The 16,878-nt window shown below is 39.4% G+C and overlaps 2 protein-coding genes across 2 annotated transcripts in view; both read right to left on the bottom strand.

The window, feature by feature from the left end:
• LOC109461647 (galactose-specific lectin nattectin-like) overlaps positions 1-1,525 on the bottom strand; it is a 3,449-nt gene extending 1,924 nt beyond the window's left edge. The window contains exons 1-3 of the mRNA XM_019758029.1: positions 1,481-1,525; positions 1,000-1,072; positions 114-400 (exon numbers count right to left, since the gene is read on the bottom strand). Of these exons, the coding sequence (XP_019613588.1) occupies positions 114-400; positions 1,000-1,072; positions 1,481-1,525 (405 nt within the window). The remainder of the gene's footprint in view (positions 1-113; positions 401-999; positions 1,073-1,480) is intronic.
• Positions 1,526-11,819: 10,294 nt separating this feature from the next.
• The window catches only part of LOC109461646 (adhesion G-protein coupled receptor G7-like), a 10,751-nt gene continuing 5,692 nt past the window's right edge, over positions 11,820-16,878 (bottom strand). The window contains exons 7-12 of the mRNA XM_019758028.1: positions 16,141-16,293; positions 15,523-15,641; positions 13,156-13,463; positions 12,944-13,013; positions 12,394-12,530; positions 11,820-12,181 (exon numbers count right to left, since the gene is read on the bottom strand). Coding sequence (XP_019613587.1) covers positions 11,820-12,181; positions 12,394-12,530; positions 12,944-13,013; positions 13,156-13,463; positions 15,523-15,641; positions 16,141-16,293 — 1,149 coding nt within the window. The remainder of the gene's footprint in view (positions 12,182-12,393; positions 12,531-12,943; positions 13,014-13,155; positions 13,464-15,522; positions 15,642-16,140; positions 16,294-16,878) is intronic.

The following is a 16,878-nucleotide window of genomic DNA, read 5'->3' as shown; positions in this document are numbered from 1 at the left end:
TTACAGCCATATAATTGTAGTTATTACTCCTAAACCCCACATTCTGTCTGATGCATTCTTGTAGATGGTGTCTAAGGATAAAATGAGGTCTAAATTTGTCTTTTAAAAAGTACCTTGTATTTGCCCAATTTGGACCCATCGTCCCAAACCCAGCGCTTCTTCCATATGAGGCGTTCTTTATCCTTCAAGCCGATCCAATAGCCCATGTTTTGGCCTTCCGTGCGGACCAGGTGTCTCAAAGCGATGTCCAATTCTTTTGTTTTGGGCATGGCTAGCCTCGCTCCCTCCTTCTTGCAGGCCTCTTTGGCTTTCATCCAGGTCATTCGTCGGAAGTGGAGCTGGAAACAGCTGCTGGCGAGGCGTTTGTATCCGACCTGGCAGCCGTCACTCCTCGTACTGGCTGTAACAGTGACGGAATAATACAGGGAATCACGAATTACGTTGTTCTTTGACTTGTACAAATCTCATGAAACCTAATATCCTTCCATTACCCTCTTATAAATAAAATACGCTATAGGCCATTTGACCATGTAAGGCCACAGCACGTAAATTTGAGGATAACATTCCCCGCAGAAGCCACATCTAATGGAAGCGGGCGAAAAAAACAAGGCGGGACGAAAAAACAAGGTTCCGACATGTTCAAATTTTGACTCAATTATTGTGCAAATGGTTTTCATTTAGTGGGAACATTACATATACACAGCCACCATCACATATCTCTGCATCAAAGTAAAAAAAAAACACATTATATCAGAGCCTTTTTTTGAAGGCCTTTTTTCTTCCTAGTCATCTGCCATCCACATTCCGGAATGGCAACAGATATATTTGCCCATTTTCTGCAGTTTGAACAAAGTCAGAGGGCAACAAAGTTTCTTCCCGCAAATCAGGCTAAAATTAATGTGCGCGCTGGTGTCATCCATAAAAATTACTTGCTGTGGCCTAAGCAATAAATCGATGCTCTTGAGCCACCGTATTTAAACCTTCAAAATTTGGCCTCACCTCTCATGGTAGGTGATGACTTGTTAGTCACATCATCCATACCTCGCGTGACGCTGGTCACCGGCAACAAAAGCTGAGAACAACAAGAAAATACTGGTCATAATTATATGTCTTTGTTCGTGGACAAAAACATCAAGTTTGCAATATTGATATTGATTTCAGTTTGCCCTACAAAGGCGCCAAAAGAATCAATAGGCCATTTGTAATCTTTCTAACAAATGCTGTTGAGTGGCTTGTGCATTGACTGATTCAATAGCCAATGGGCCATGACGTTTGTGGACTGGTAAAAAATATTTTCTTGATGTCATTTGATTCACCATTAACAATGATTCAAAAGAATCGTTAAGTACTTGCACTTATCATAATGTTTTACCGATAACGGCCCTAGATCTGAGTCATCTGCGTTGCGTCATAGAATGTCATACGAACATCTCAGCACTAGCCTACAGGCTTTGTTTTGCATTCCTCTTTTCTATCTTACCTCATAGATCGACGTGTTCAACTCGACTTGTGGTGTGGTTGTCATATTCACCAGTGAAGAAGTTGTCGTAAGATCAAGGCCATAAGCCCCCGAAAGTGATTCCATTGTTAAGTTCTTGCTGTTATCAAGCTAAATAAAAACGGATATGATTTTAGATTGGACAACATGTTAAGTGCAAATACTAGCATTTTCTCATTTACAAACTAGAATATAATGGAGCACAGATTCAAAGCAAACTTTAAGGAATCCAACTGTCTGATTTAAACATGAAAGGTGACTTACCGGATGAGTTAGATAAATGACGATAACAGCCACTACAGAAACCAAAGCTGCTGCCACTGCAGCGATGATAATGCCACGCAGTAGGTAGGGGCGGACAAATGTAAAACATGTCGACTCTGTGGAAAGTAAATCAACAAGTAAAGATTTGATTCCAAACTCAGTGTATTTCAGGGATGCTATATGATATCTACCTATCTATCTATCTATATCTCTATCTATCTCTATCTATCTATATTCACTGTAACGCCACCATACAACAATGAGTAGTACTTCTTGCAATCTGATTAAAATAACCACAAACTTATTAGGTTGTCAATGTTAATGATATTTGGTCTCAAAATATTATATGGGCTTTGTGATTGGTCAATCCCGTCTTTGTCCCAGTGCTGACATCACGCATAGGAAAACATTTTACCTGTCTACACACTTGAGTCAGAATAGTTGATGAAGGGTGAGCCATTCCATTCTTTGTGTTGGAGAACAGTTTACCTTTTATCTTATAGATACATGTACAATGTATATACCTTTGTTGTTATCTTGTGAAAGTGCACCAAGGTCGTAGACTGGGTTGTTTCGCAAGTCAGAGGCGCCCCTCCGCGGATTTTTAGGTACTGTAGTATCTTCCCCTTTATCATCTGGATGTCCACCATTTCCGTTGCCTACATCAGACTGCGGCACGTTGTTGATGTCATCTCCGTCGGCATAATGGTACACGTGGCTGTCAGAGTCATAGTCGTAGTCTTCAGTAGCGACGGTTTCAGTTCCTCCATCTTGAGTTGGTTCTTCAATGAAGTAAGAAAAGTATTACAGTATACGAGTGAATGATGAATATTATAAATGCATTTCTACTAAGATCACAAAACCCACTAATTATGCAGAATGTGGGACTATTCATTATCCACTGCCTTCAAAGAAGAAGTCGAACCCCATAATAGCTAGCGTAGCAGTAGAAGTGTTACGCCGAAAGGCGGTTATACCGGCTATACAGATACAGATACCGAAGTAGAAGTTTTTTCCAGACAGATTGTTACCTGTCTCCTGTTACTGTATTGCAATCAGTATCATACTTGATTGTAAAAGCAATTGGCCTTCGGGCATGATTTTGCGAATAAAGTTATTATCATAAAGGCTTACTTGAAACGTACATTTGAAATGTTAAAATGTACCATAATCACTACAACATACATGCAGTTATAAAGATAATTACGGTAAAAATGATGATATCGTTACATCCTTGAAAACTTGAGGTTTTTTTAGACTGTGTGTCAGTGTATTTCCCATTTTTAGCTTTACTTGGAAAGCCTGGGTTGATTGTGATGATAACTGGTACATGTATTTGGGAAGGTAAAGATAAAGGTCAATAATTGTGGAGCTCCTGCCAGCTGCCCTTGGTACTACAGCAGAACCAGGTTCTATATCATATGTCCTGGTCATGCAAGCTGTTTGTTTTTGGGTGGCAGTTAGCTTTTCAATTAAAATTTGTGTACTTGTGGAACCCCTCAGCAACTTTTTTTCTGACCAATGGAAATCAAATGATCAAACTAGGCCACTGTAGGACATAATTGTTCTAATCAATGAGGACAGGTATGAATGCCGACTTTGCACATTAATACAATAATGTCATGCTTCCTGAGTTATATATAATGCCATTTGAAGGATATGACTTTGACGCATACGATATATAATGTTCTTTGGTAGAGTATCACCGATTCAAATAAATTATGCTAATAAATTACGTATGGATTTGGATGTGCCTATCTTTGTTTCCGCATATTTTTTGTCAACATAGTTTAAGTAGGTCCAGATGGATTGTGATGATTTTCGGTATGTGGGAAGAGGCAATGTGAATTTTGGACCTTCGAGCGGCTTTCTTCGGTACTGCACCAGAACTTATTTTTGTATCTTCTGTCCCGAGCAGGGTATGGCCTGTATATTTTCGTGGCAGATAGCTTTTAGTAAGAAAAAAAGTGGCTTAGGTTCAGTTCTGCTGGCAGCTTGTTCTGGAATTTATATACCAAAAACGAAAGAAATAAGAACCTGATAAGGATGAATTAAAACACGGTGGTAAAATCTGGACTGCAAAGTTCCGACATGTCATAGAACCCGAACTGTGTTCGATCGTGTTCGATCTGGGCAATTCGAATCGAACCCGCGTTCTATTTCGGGGTCACCTGCGGTCATTTACTATAAAGCGGCAAAACAAGCCTTTCTGCCTCCGTGCCTTGCAACAGATAAAAACAACACTTTTCTATAGATACAAACAGTTTCCTGGGCAGCACATGTCCGCTATTATTTTTTGTGGACATGTAACATGTGGCGAAGCTACTGTCGTATCCTTGGGTGACCTTGAATGCTGTAATGATTCTTTACACCAGTATGAATAACACAAGGCAGACTTTTGGTCGACATGACATGTCTGCAAAACTCGTTTAAACCTGCACGCATGGAGAGTCAAACATACCCAAATTTACGGCTCAAAATGACCGTAAAAGTTGTCCCGAAAATCGTGTTTTAGGGATTTTTAAAAAATGGCCTCAATGGGTAATTTAGCGCGAAAATGTAAAAAGAAATCATTTTTTCACCAATATGTCGACAAAAACTAGACTTAAAATCAGAATTTAAAAAATCCCTAAAACACGATTCTTGATCTAATTCCTAGTCGTCGAAAAATACAAAAATCGGGGATCTGGGGTAATATCTGTATCCAGGTTTAAACGATGTTTGCCTAAAAACATGACATGACTTGTGGTCGGAAACCCGGAAGAAATCGTCTTTCGGAGCGAAATTTTGAAAAATCAATGATTTAACATAAACAGCTAATATTAAAAGGATGTTAAGGCAATGATTTAATTTAATTTGATGAAATGTACCATTTAATCCTTTTAGTTTATTTTCAAGTGTTTTACGGGTAGTCCAAAACAGGCCAAAATAGCGTCTTGTAGCCCGATACTTTTTAGAACGCCCCTAGCAATGGGAAAGAATGCCGTAGTGACAGACCGCCGTGAAAATATTGATACGCATATGCCAAGATTTTTCATGACAGAAAGAAATATTATTTAAGGGTTATGTCTGAATTAAAAGAAGTCTATATTCTTTGACAGTCTGAGAATTTCTTAAATAAGGTAGCTAGTGACACATGCTTAGTTTATATTATGTCGTCATATTTTGGTGCAAAGATAAACCGTCCACGTCATAGACAAACACAGATATCTGCAAAACATATAAACCTTTCGAAAAGATTTACATGTTGTAACTTTTAATCCTTTACTATTTATTACTCGGAATCTTAACTAATGATGCTTTGTGTTGTCGATTTAATGGATGACAAAAGGAAAGTAGAGGACAAACTGTCCGAAATCTTTGCCAGCTCATCTTACCCTTTACTCACTAGTATATGTTACCTCCCACGCACTTCTCGTTTCTCGTTTAGGCCATAACAATATTATTTCTTGGTTATCGGATTCGCCCGCTTGATTTTTTTCTGATTTGCAAAAAAAATTCAGAATCAACTGCAAAATGCTCATATTTTTCCCTGAACAGTTGAAACACTCCTTTTCTTCCTAGTTGTTACAGTTATTCCATCTTTCAATGCAACGGTATCATTAAAAGTTCAAAATTCATTGTTTAAATTTTGAACCAGCCTGGTGTGTTGACTCCATGGGTCCTATCGTACCATTTTGGGCCATAATAGGATGCCTAGGCCTGTTTTTATTTTCATTATTTTTCGCCCGCCCGCTCCATTAATTTTCTAGAAAAATCAGTTAACCAAGAAATTAAACTGGTGTGGCCTTATCACTGTAAACGTTTCTTTACAACAGATTCAAAGAATACATAGTTTGATGTAGCTCTTCAAACAATGACGTTACTGTTTTGAAATTTATCACGACTCTTTCTCCAGACTAATGTTTATATATTAAAAAGTAAATGACTTAAGCTTCTATGTATATGAGATACATGCCGCAGACTAAATTTCAGCGACTCATGGTATCTAATACCAACATATGCTACATTATGTCTAAGAAACCGCGGTTGTCAATTCGGTCCCAAATACTCACACCTTTTTTAGAACCGAATCATGTTCAATATGACGTCATTCGAACCGAACGTTCGTTCGATTTGGGGTCATCCTTGGTCATTTACAGTAAACCCGCGGCTTCAAGCCCCTTTTTACATGGGCACCGCCTCATAGTAAAAGAATACACCTTTTTACAAATATAAACCAATGTCGGGACAATACATCAGGGCTTCGTTTTGTAGAGGGTATGTAACATGTAAGGGACTGTACGATATCTACCGGTGGGAGGGCCGGTGCTTAGGGTGGGGGGAGGGCCATGGAAAAAATGATTGGCATATGGGGGAGGGCCATGGAAAAAAATCAGGGATGGGGGGAGGGCCATGGAAAATTTTCTTTACGAATCCGTCGTGTGATCCTACGTTCCTAGCTTTGAAAATATACCATGCATCTCGGAAAAGTGCCCCTCAAAATGCAGGAAATAATGTTCAGAGGGTCAACTATTACACATTTTTCCCGAACTCTCGCGCCTTCGGCGATCGACATAATCTTACGGCAAACAAAATTGAGATGACGGACGGGAAAAATCAGGCTGGCTAGAATTAACACTGATTATTGAAAAATAACAAAAAATCAATACTAAAGCATGTAGATCTGAACCTAGCACATTTAGCACATTATTATATTAAACGAAGCCACTGCTCTATCGTGGGTGACCTTGAAGATCGTAATACGTGTTTACATGGATATGAATAATCCCATCCACTTATTCACGCGGCTTGATATGCTTGCAAACATGGTATTTTAATCGCAACAAAAACAAATTCAATTTACCTGTTTTAAATTGCAGACAAGACTAAAATCTCGATTTGCGTCGGACGGTTTTTTTTAAAGATGGTGACATTCTGGAATTATTGGTCTTGGAAGTTGAAAAATTGCATTTGCTTTAGAAACACTGAATCTCAACTTTGTTCTTATATTGTATAAAATGCAAACACATACAATAGTCCATGCAAAAATGGACTGTTCTACATGTATATCATTTCTTTCTTAGCGTAGATCATAGAAACCTTTATCCAAAAATGTACTATCACATCACCTTATCAAAAAATGGATGAACTCTAACGCTTATGCATGGACCCTTCCGAAATTCAGAATATTTTGCGATATATCACGATACTAGTATATGCTGAAAAATAGAAATAATGCACTTTTCGGAAGCGTACCTTTCTTGCTAGTACATTATTTTACTTATTATCATGATGTATTAAAAGTGCGGTTTTTCTCGATGCAATATGTACTACAATATATGAATGAATGAATAGATTTTATTAAGACTGGAATACCCTGTCGGCCTTAGCCATCCCAGGGGTCCATTTGGCAATTTGGGGGGGAGGGGGGCACGGGAACACAATAAAGAAATAAATCAATACAATACAATATAATAAAAGCGATAAAGAATACCTGAATGTCCAGCTTGTTGGGTGGAATCATTCGCGTACATCATGTTGTCAACCAATCCAATGATGTTCCGGCCTACAGGTACGGGAAATGCGCCCCCATCTTCTATGTCGGTTGTATGTTTGTTCTTTGTGTCATCAATCTGTGCAGGAGTGTTGGTGTCATCCCTCTCGCCATCATGTCCTTTAGGATTATCGTCACTCGTGTCGGTAATGATGTTTTCCATCCCTGTACAAACGGATATTTTTTAGTAAATACAGACACGTTCGAACACATTGTCCAACCATTCACAAAGCAAACAACAAGTTTTGCATTCTATAAACATATTCTTGTAACTTCAAGGCAGTGGTAACAAAAATTCAACAATTGAATAGGATTGAAACATACATGTGTTGAGACATGGCCTTGAAGATGATACCGGCTTATCCTGACGTGGCTCTTCTGCCATTGCGCTCATTGTGTAACAGGTGTTACGCGGAATAACGGACCCCGCCTAGCTCACGTAAATACTTCGCCCACACAACTTAATTTGTCTGGTGCATGAAAAGTTGAAAAATGATTGTAAACAAGTTATATGCAGTAATAAATGTTTCAGATGTTAAAGAACAAACGACAGTTGGACGCCTACAGTAGTTTTTTACACACGAGCTTTAATACGTCATATAAACATTACTGTACATGTCTAACCTGCGCAAGGTTGTCGATAAAGTCAAATGTTCAGGGACTAGAAATGTCGAAATGAATGGAAACTAAACAAGCCCCTGTAACGTAGTAACAGAATTTTTTTTGAAATTGTGATAATATGGCTCTTCTGAAGTTTCACAACATAGAAATTGCATGATAATGGTAAACAAGTCATATGCAACAATTATAATTGTCTTTCTTTAGATGTTGGCAACTGAAGACACGCCTACGCTTGCAATTAGGGACTGTACGATATTTACTGGGCGGAGGGGGGAGCGCTGGTGCGCTGATAGTCCGTTCAGCCTTTTTTGGCCATGCCCCCCCCCCCTCCATGGCCCTCCGCCCCACCTCTGACGCATGCTATAAACCAAGAACCCGTGTTTCATGGTACTGTATTAAAATTTGCTATTGGTTTACACCGACATGCTTTGATATTTATTTTTTTACATGATTTTATTCATTTTAATCAGTTACAGTCGAGAAAATAATATATGTTTTTTTTTACTAAAACGGCTTAATGTGGAAACTTGTAGTGTAAAATAAACAGTAGATCAGTGTATCAATAATATAAAAAAAAAACTAGCACTTTCTGTGTGACTGTCCATTGTCTCATATTGTTGTGAATTGTGCCGGATAACATACATCGTATAATCAATTGATTTCCAACGACGCCAACCTGAACGCAATGCTTGATGGGATAGCATCGGCCATGCTGTGACGCCATGTTTGTTTCTTGTTTGGAGTAGATGTCATTGGGTCGTCACGCAACGACTATGACTCGCCAACCTAAAAAAATTGATGCACGTGATGTGCACGTGATGTGCTCTGGTCCCCAATAAAGCCCCCCCCCCCCCGAATGAATTATTCGCGGGAAATTACCAATAAAATCCAAGTTTCTGATTTTTTTATTAATCTGATTTTCCGACCAACACATGCAAATGCAAATATTTCACGGACACTGGCTATCACTCTTTCATTGGTCGAACCACTAATTGCCATGCTATCATAGGTAAAACTTTATATTATGTAGGTCTATCTATAGTATAAAGAAAATGTAAGGTTTCAGAACTACAAACATGAAAAATAAGCCAACTAACGTGAACGTTAACAAGTCCTAGACACCGTCAGTCATCTTATCTCACCATGTTTTCTGTAACTTTTTATACAGCCAACGTTTAAAAGGAATAAACGATACCATTATACTGACAAAACCTTGTGCATTAACAATTGATAATTATTATCTGATCGTCATATCTTTGTCTCTGTATATCTTTTCCGTACAGAGAGGAATCAATCGCTATCTATAGCTAATTGAGCCCAAGAACGGAGTATTTCAGTTCTGTTTACGATTTTTCAGTTTATATTGAGCTTCATAATTTCCCTTTATCACAAATGCCTTTTCTATTCGAATAAATATCTAGTCAGTTGATTAATAATCATCCACTCTGCTTACATGTACGAGGGGTGATCCAAAAGTTCTAGGCCTCTCCCAAAAAACGTAATGGCAAAAAAATTTTTCTTACACTTTTTTTTTAACATAGTCTCCTCTAACTTCAATGCACTTGGTCCAGTGATGTTCCAGCTTTCCTTTCCCTTGTAGAAGAATATTTCGTCTGAAGCCCTTAAAAATGCCTAAACCACATCAATGACGCCATCATCGATCACCATCAAAACGTTGACCACGTAAGTGGAACTTGAGTTTAGGAAACAGGTAGAAGGCCCACGGTGCTAGGTCAGGTGAATAGGAAGAGTGGGGTAAGACTTCAAAGCCACATTCGTTTGCAGCTGCCACTGACCCCTGTGCTGTTTGGACAGGTGCATTGACAGCACGTCAACTCGGAGCTTTTCTCCCCGTTTCTCTGTGATTGTTGCCCTCAAATGCCGCAAATCTGGTGCACAGTACACCCATTGATGGTTTGACCCTTTTGCGGGTAGTCAATCGTCACTACCCCCTTACTGTCCCAGAAAACAGAGGCAAAAACCTTTTCAACGGGTAAAACTCGCTTGGGATGCTGGGAACCGTTCTTCATCAATTATTTGCTCTGCTGTTTTGATTCGGGGTGAAAGTGGTGAACCCATGTCTCATATTTGGTGACAAATCGTTTGAGTAAGTTGCCTTGATGGACTGAATTCGTTCCTTGAAATGCTCAGCCTGTTTAACGTGTGATGCTCAGACAACATTCTAGGCACCCATCATGCAGACAGGTTGCTCATCCCAAGGATGTCTGACAAAACACTGGGAACTGTACCACAAGTCAGGCAAATGAACCTGCTACATGTTGGATAGTCTCACATCTGTCATTTACTACCATGTGATGGATGGCCTCAACTGGATTGTCCATGGTGCTGATTTGTGGCATCCTGACATATGTTCATCTTTTGTGCTCTCCTTGACGCGCTTAGAGCTAGCAATCCAGTTCTTTGTGGTTAAATAAGAAGGTGAGTCATCACCAAGTGACTTGATCATGTCTTTATGGATTTCCCTAGGAGACATAGCTTTTTATCGATACACTTGATCACAGCACACGCTTCTGGTGCGGCCATTTTATGATTTTGCCCTCACCTGCACCACTTTCACGGGGCGTCACGTGCTAATTAATGAATGTAAAAATTTGCATTTTTGTGGGCAGTGATGTAAGACGTTGTACCAAAGAATACGCGTTTGACCTCTATTTTCTAGATGAGGCCGAGAACTTTTGGATCACCCCTCGTATGTAGTCTCAGTACCGTGCATAGCTTTCGCGTTTTGTTTAGAATTGTACCTCTAATTTTTTAATCATGTAGTTCAATATCATGATTCATTAAATGAACACTTAAGACATGAGCTCGTTATTCTTTGTTGAGCAATTGCTTTTTTGTAGATGTATTTGTTTTGTTTTTTTAATTTAACCCTATTCAGACCGGGCTTTTTATGGGCATGCTCAGACCGCGGGGGGGGGGGGGGGGGGGCTTTTGACGCTCCATGTAACTCAACAACCACTTATCGTAGGGCCCCCAAATTTTCGCGTAAAAAACGTCATATAACGTCACTGTGACGTCATTTATATGATTTTGGGGGGTAAAACGGTTTCCGTAAAATTCAGGGAAATACAAGCAAACTTTAACAAAAAGTGTCTATGATGGGATATCATTTGTGTTGCCCCTGGCAACAAAACTGATGTTAAAATGACGTTATGAAATTAGGTCAAGCATATTTAGCTTAAGCTGTCGGCCATCTTGGATCGGAAATCATGAAAATTGCATTTTTTAAGGTGAACGGACTAGAGATGTCCATACGAACATTTTATTTGAAAAAAAAAAGAAACGAAAATACGAGTTCAGACGAAAAATTAGTGAAAAACACCATGGTTAGAAACCGTTACACAAGAGCTTGTTATGTGGTCCACCATCTTTGATTCTGACAGATTATGTCATCAAATTAGCATAAATAATAAATATTTAATTATAGAAATTACATATAATTACATAAGATGTTCATAGAACGTAGAAAATGTTACTGTTTGAACCAGAATTACTGACTTTTTAGAAACTGTCCTTTAGACGAAAAAACAGGAACCTAATTACCGTATGATGAAATTGTTGCCAGATATTATTTACGATCAGTCACCAAATTTGATGGTTCTAACGCAAGCCGTTCAGGCACTATCCGAGATGAAAGTGGGCGCGGGCCTCAACCCCTCCCCCCGGTCTGAATAGGGTTAAAGGCGGCATTTCACTTTTTTTTTACAAAACTTAGCTGTGACAATCTTGGCTTCTATGTAGTTTTCCGTGTACTGTTTAACATAATATCATTTACTTTGTTTATGTCTTCATGTCTTTCTATACTTTTATGTCTTGATGCATGTGAAAACGCAATGTTGCACCACAAGCTACCTTATGGACACATTGACATGATTGTTACTACAGCGGCCCAGGGTTAGGTTTCAAAGGGCTTAGCTCAATGGATACTGGCTGCGGCGTTTCTCTAGCCGAACACTTGGTGTCCATCTCAAAAGACACGGTCTGATCCTGATTCTTCTTTGCCATGCAAATGTGCTTCTTCCACCACGCCTTCATGTCTGCTCTCATCACACAGTGGAATATGAAGATGAAGAGGCCCTGGAGGGTGTTGAAGATACAGAACAGGTAGGCGAAGACCGTGCGCGTGTCATCGATGACGAAAAAGCCGAACAGCCATGTGAGACCAAACAGAGCCATGATGCTGCAGGATCGACGAATTTGGCGGGCTATCCACTGATGATCTACCTCGTTAGCATCAGCACCTGTAAAGCAAACAAAACCCTCTAAATATTTATGTGCGTTTATGTGTGCATGTGTACGTCTTAATATGCATATATGCATAATATATATATCTATATATTTATATATGTGTGTCTGTGTGTGTGTGTGTGTGTGTGTGTGTGTGTGTGTGTGTGCGTGTGTGTGTGTGACTGTGTGCGTGCGTACCTGTCGCACATACGTCATATATATCTACCTCTTAATTCTTTTCTTTTCTCTTCATTCCGGACAAGTTTGTACATGACCAAGAGAAAGACCAGCAGGTTGAACAGTAGGATGAGACCCGCTGGTATTAAGAAGGCGTAAGTCAGAGGTTCACGTGCCAGCCAGCAACTGTAAACAAACAATTAGATATGTTTAATTTATATAGCTTTTTTCCTGGCATCTTTTTACCGATACTTTTTCACTCAGAAGACAATATCACACATGGGGACAAAATACAGTCTACTCGGCATTTCCACAAAATGGAAAAAATCTTGGAGTATTATTACAAAAATAGCCATATAATGTAAAGTTATGCATTACAGGTTTCACAGTAAATGTATATATTAATGTGGACTCTATGTGTACAGTGCTGTGTAATGCCTGGTGTATCCCAATTGCGATAACATCAATCCTATGTGAGAGATTTCCGAAATACTGATGCCGGTGATGGCATGTTTGAAATATCCACAGAATAAATATACTTCTTAAAGCACAACAGTAAGACATCATCGCCACGTCTTTGAATATAATATATTACTTACAATTTCTCCATCCGATATTGGTAGAAACCTGAGGGTCCGACAGTGGACAGCACAGTGACAAGGGGAAAGCCTGGACAAACACACCAAATAAACACGAACACAGACATCAGAAGAAATACACCGAGAAGTACACCTATCGTGTGCGTGGACCAAGTGGAATTAAGTAACCATTTAATATGGTTTACTGATTATGGGAAGAAGCAAAAACTCACCCCACGCTACAGCTCCAGCCTTGATGAGGAAGTGTCCAGAAACAGAGTCAAACACTTGCACGACGGCTCGGTATACGTTGATCGCTTCCACTGCCATCCACATCAAGGCAGCCAATAGGAAGTAGTGTAGCAATGCTGCCACAACCTTACAAACAATGGGAGAACCCGTCCGGTTGATGCCAGCGAGGAAGATGACGAGGATTGCCAACAGAGCCACGCAGAGGTTAGTGAGAACGATCGGCTGGTCTTTAGCATGACTTGTTTTGGTTCGGCGTTGATGACGTTCACCAACACGGAGTTCGTATTTCCTGGAATTTAGAACCACTTTTAATGTGACTTCTAATGACACTAAGTCTATACTGGAATACGAAGTACATTAACCCTTTCCTTTTTCCTAGTCCTATTCTCATGCCTGAGGGCCTCTACTGGCACCGTTTTTTCTTTCTCGGAATCCGAAACACGGAACCTCTACTAACATCGCATTAAATTCTCTAAATCTCCAGCGTTTCCTAATAGGATTATTCAAACTTGTGAAATGGGTAATGCATAATTGAACATAAAATGCTATGAATCCTGTGGTTTGTTTGTTTCATTGCTTGAATCATTCTTTTTTTACTAGTAATTAAAGCTCAAATCGGCATGCAAGACACTTTTCATTGAAGTCATGATGGTAGAGGTAAACTGCTGGAAGTATCATACTTTAGGCATTTAAGGGGTTAAATAAGTGTTAACATCATTAAGTATTCATATGCACAGGGATAATGTCCTTGATTTGCATAATTTATGAGGAAATGTTAGAATACCTTTCATCGGGCGCAGAATTTGGTCATCTGATACAATCCATTCAAATGAGGATATTTTTGGCACATTCAATGAGAGACATTAAGCTGTCAGTTGAAAGAGATAACGTCATTTGACGAAGGCATGAGATCGTGGGACTCTAGTTACACTGGTTGTAGCAAAGAACAGTACTCACAGTAATTCTACCCTATTACTGTTACAACCAGCATGCAAGTCTCTCAGACGTAGCCTACGCTAATTTCCGTCTCGTAAACGGTCGCCACCTTTTAGAACGGCCGATGCCATATCACAGAACGGCTAACTTTAACCCTATCTAGACCGGGCTTTTTTGGGCTTGGTGGGACCGGGGGGGGGGCGCTCATTCGGCCCCCCCGTCAGAACTCGAGAACGGTATATCGTAGGACCACCAAATTTTCAGAGGATGATGTACTAGTAAAAATTTATCATACGTACAATTTTTATGTCGTTGTGACGTAATATGACGTCATTATGACGTCATTAATGTGATTTTATTGGCCAAAACCGTCTAGATAGGTTATTCCCTAAAAACTAAACAGTATACGACATAACTTTACCAAAAGTGTTTATGACAGAATATTAGGATGTTCTTAGTCTTATGTTGCCCATAGCAACACCGGTGACGTCATAAAATGACGTCATGCATATATTACATATCCGCCATCTTGGATCATCAATCTTGAATTTTGAAAAATAGTTTTTTTTTCAGGATGAAGCCTAAAATACATTGTAAACAGACTAAAGACATTCATATGAACCTTTTTTGTAAAAAAAATGAGAGTATTGATGAAATTTTAAGGAAAATAAGCTGTATTTACCTGATCGAATGATATGGTCCGCCATCTTGGATTTTGGCCAATGACGTCATCAAATTAGCATAAATTATGCATTTTTAATGATAAAATTTACATATAATTATATGTGATGTTATTAATGTTAGAAACAATGTGTAACTTGACATAAAACCCATAAAATTCTGTTGTTTAAATGGAAATAATTAAATTTGGCAAAAAATGCCTGTCAGAAACCCGTTGCCATGGCAACAAGAAAAATCATAATCTTATTCCACTGATACAGATTTGTTGCCAACAATATTTTAAGAAAAGTCACTAAATTTGGCGGTTCTAACTTTAACCGTTCAGACGCTAGGTGACATCAAAGTTGCCGCGGGCACTTTAAGCCCCCCCCCCCGGTCTAGATAGGGTTAAGTGTCATGATCAGCACGGTCCATCCATACAGTAATGTTTCGTGGCGTAGAGGTTAGGGTATAGGTTACGGATCTAGAGCTATACTTTTAGACCAGCGTTCGAATCCGAGCTTGTGTTTTTTTTTCACTAATATTTACAATTGTGCTTGTTGTTTCACTAATATTTACAATTCTACATGACCCTCCCTTACATTTGTAATTATGATATTGCTTTTTTATAGTAGATATTACTTTTTATTCCTTTTTTTATTCCTTTTAAAAAAGATATGGTACGCTCGGATATGGCATCGATCATTCAGCGAAATGGCATCGACCGTTTACGAGACGGAAAAATGCCCAACCTTGTGACGATGAAGGCGAGTAACGTGAGCACCAGACAAACGATGGAGACGACACAGCCCACAATAGTGATGACTTCTAGCGGTTTCTCGTGATCTCCAAACCCCTCGCCGGACACATCCTGAAAACATCACAACCCAAAACGTTACAAATGCAAGGTTCAGGGTACAGAATATGCTTGTGCATTAATAGTTAAAGCTGCAGATCTGTTGTGATTTTCGGAGCAGCAGCATGCAATTTGGAATTATCGACTTTTGTGTCGTTACTTACAAAGATAAGAAGGCAAAGACAGGAGACATTGAAACACGCATAGTAACAAATAGACTAAAAAAATTAGGTTACGTGCTTGAAGAAAGATGCCTGATGAGCGGCTACCCAAGCCTCTGCTTGAATGGACTCCCAACTATGGGAAAAGCTCCAGAGGAAGACCGAAGAAGACCTGGCTAGCTTGCGTACTAGAGGATGATTGTCAGGATGACTATGCGCCATCCCAGTCGGACTCTAGGGGACTTAAAGATAATCGCCCACGACCGCCAAGTATGGGTCAGGATGGAGAATGACTTTGACGCAAACCACTCACTAACCTGAAGAGAACTAATTAAGTACAAGTAAGTACTTACAAAGATTGCAGCGAAGTTAGTAAGGTGGTTACAGGCACACGTGTGCCGTCCCTTTGTCTCGCCCATACTCTCACACCCCTCAGTTGACCACGCCCCTTGTCCTGCCTCGGCCTCAAAGTCCCAAAACACACATCTGACTCCAGGAAGAAAACTCTGAAAAATAACAAGTTAAAAGAAATCAGATTTTAATACAAGAGAATAAAAGAAAAGTCCCCCCCCCAAAAAAAAATCGGCTGGAGGCGGCTGGAAAGAGTAAAAATCGGCCAAATAAAGAGATAACTGGCCAGGGGATTTTGGCTGCTGGGGAGAACAGTTTGCCGCTCTCCGAAGCCTGTGCGCAGTCGCCACGATCAAATGGTATATTCAATTCAATTCAATTCAGTCTTTATTAAACAACTCGCAGACTTAAGTCTGAATTGTGTTGCTCATTACAATATTCGGGAAAAGTTAATAAGATTACAGACAATCATCTCAAGTAAAATGCGCTTTCGTTTACAAATATAATACATTACATAACATTACAAATTAAAATATATCATAAAACACAGAAGAGAAGACGTCTGTGCCGCTGTGTCACTCAGTGTATAAGGTACTGCAGACACGACAGATAAGTGAAGTCTGAGCGCAAGTACTATATTCATTACTTGGCATTTAACAGTTCAACTAAAAAAGGAATTGGTGAGTTCTTGTGACGTGCAGACCGACAGAGTGGAACATCAAATTATATATATATATATA

The sequence above is a fragment of the Branchiostoma belcheri genome, unplaced genomic scaffold, assembly GCF_001625305.1.
Source record: "Branchiostoma belcheri isolate BF01 breed outbred unplaced genomic scaffold, Haploidv18h27 scaffold95, whole genome shotgun sequence".
NCBI lineage: Eukaryota > Metazoa > Chordata > Leptocardii > Amphioxiformes > Branchiostomatidae > Branchiostoma > Branchiostoma belcheri.
This window is presented reverse-complemented; position numbering and strand designations above follow the sequence as displayed.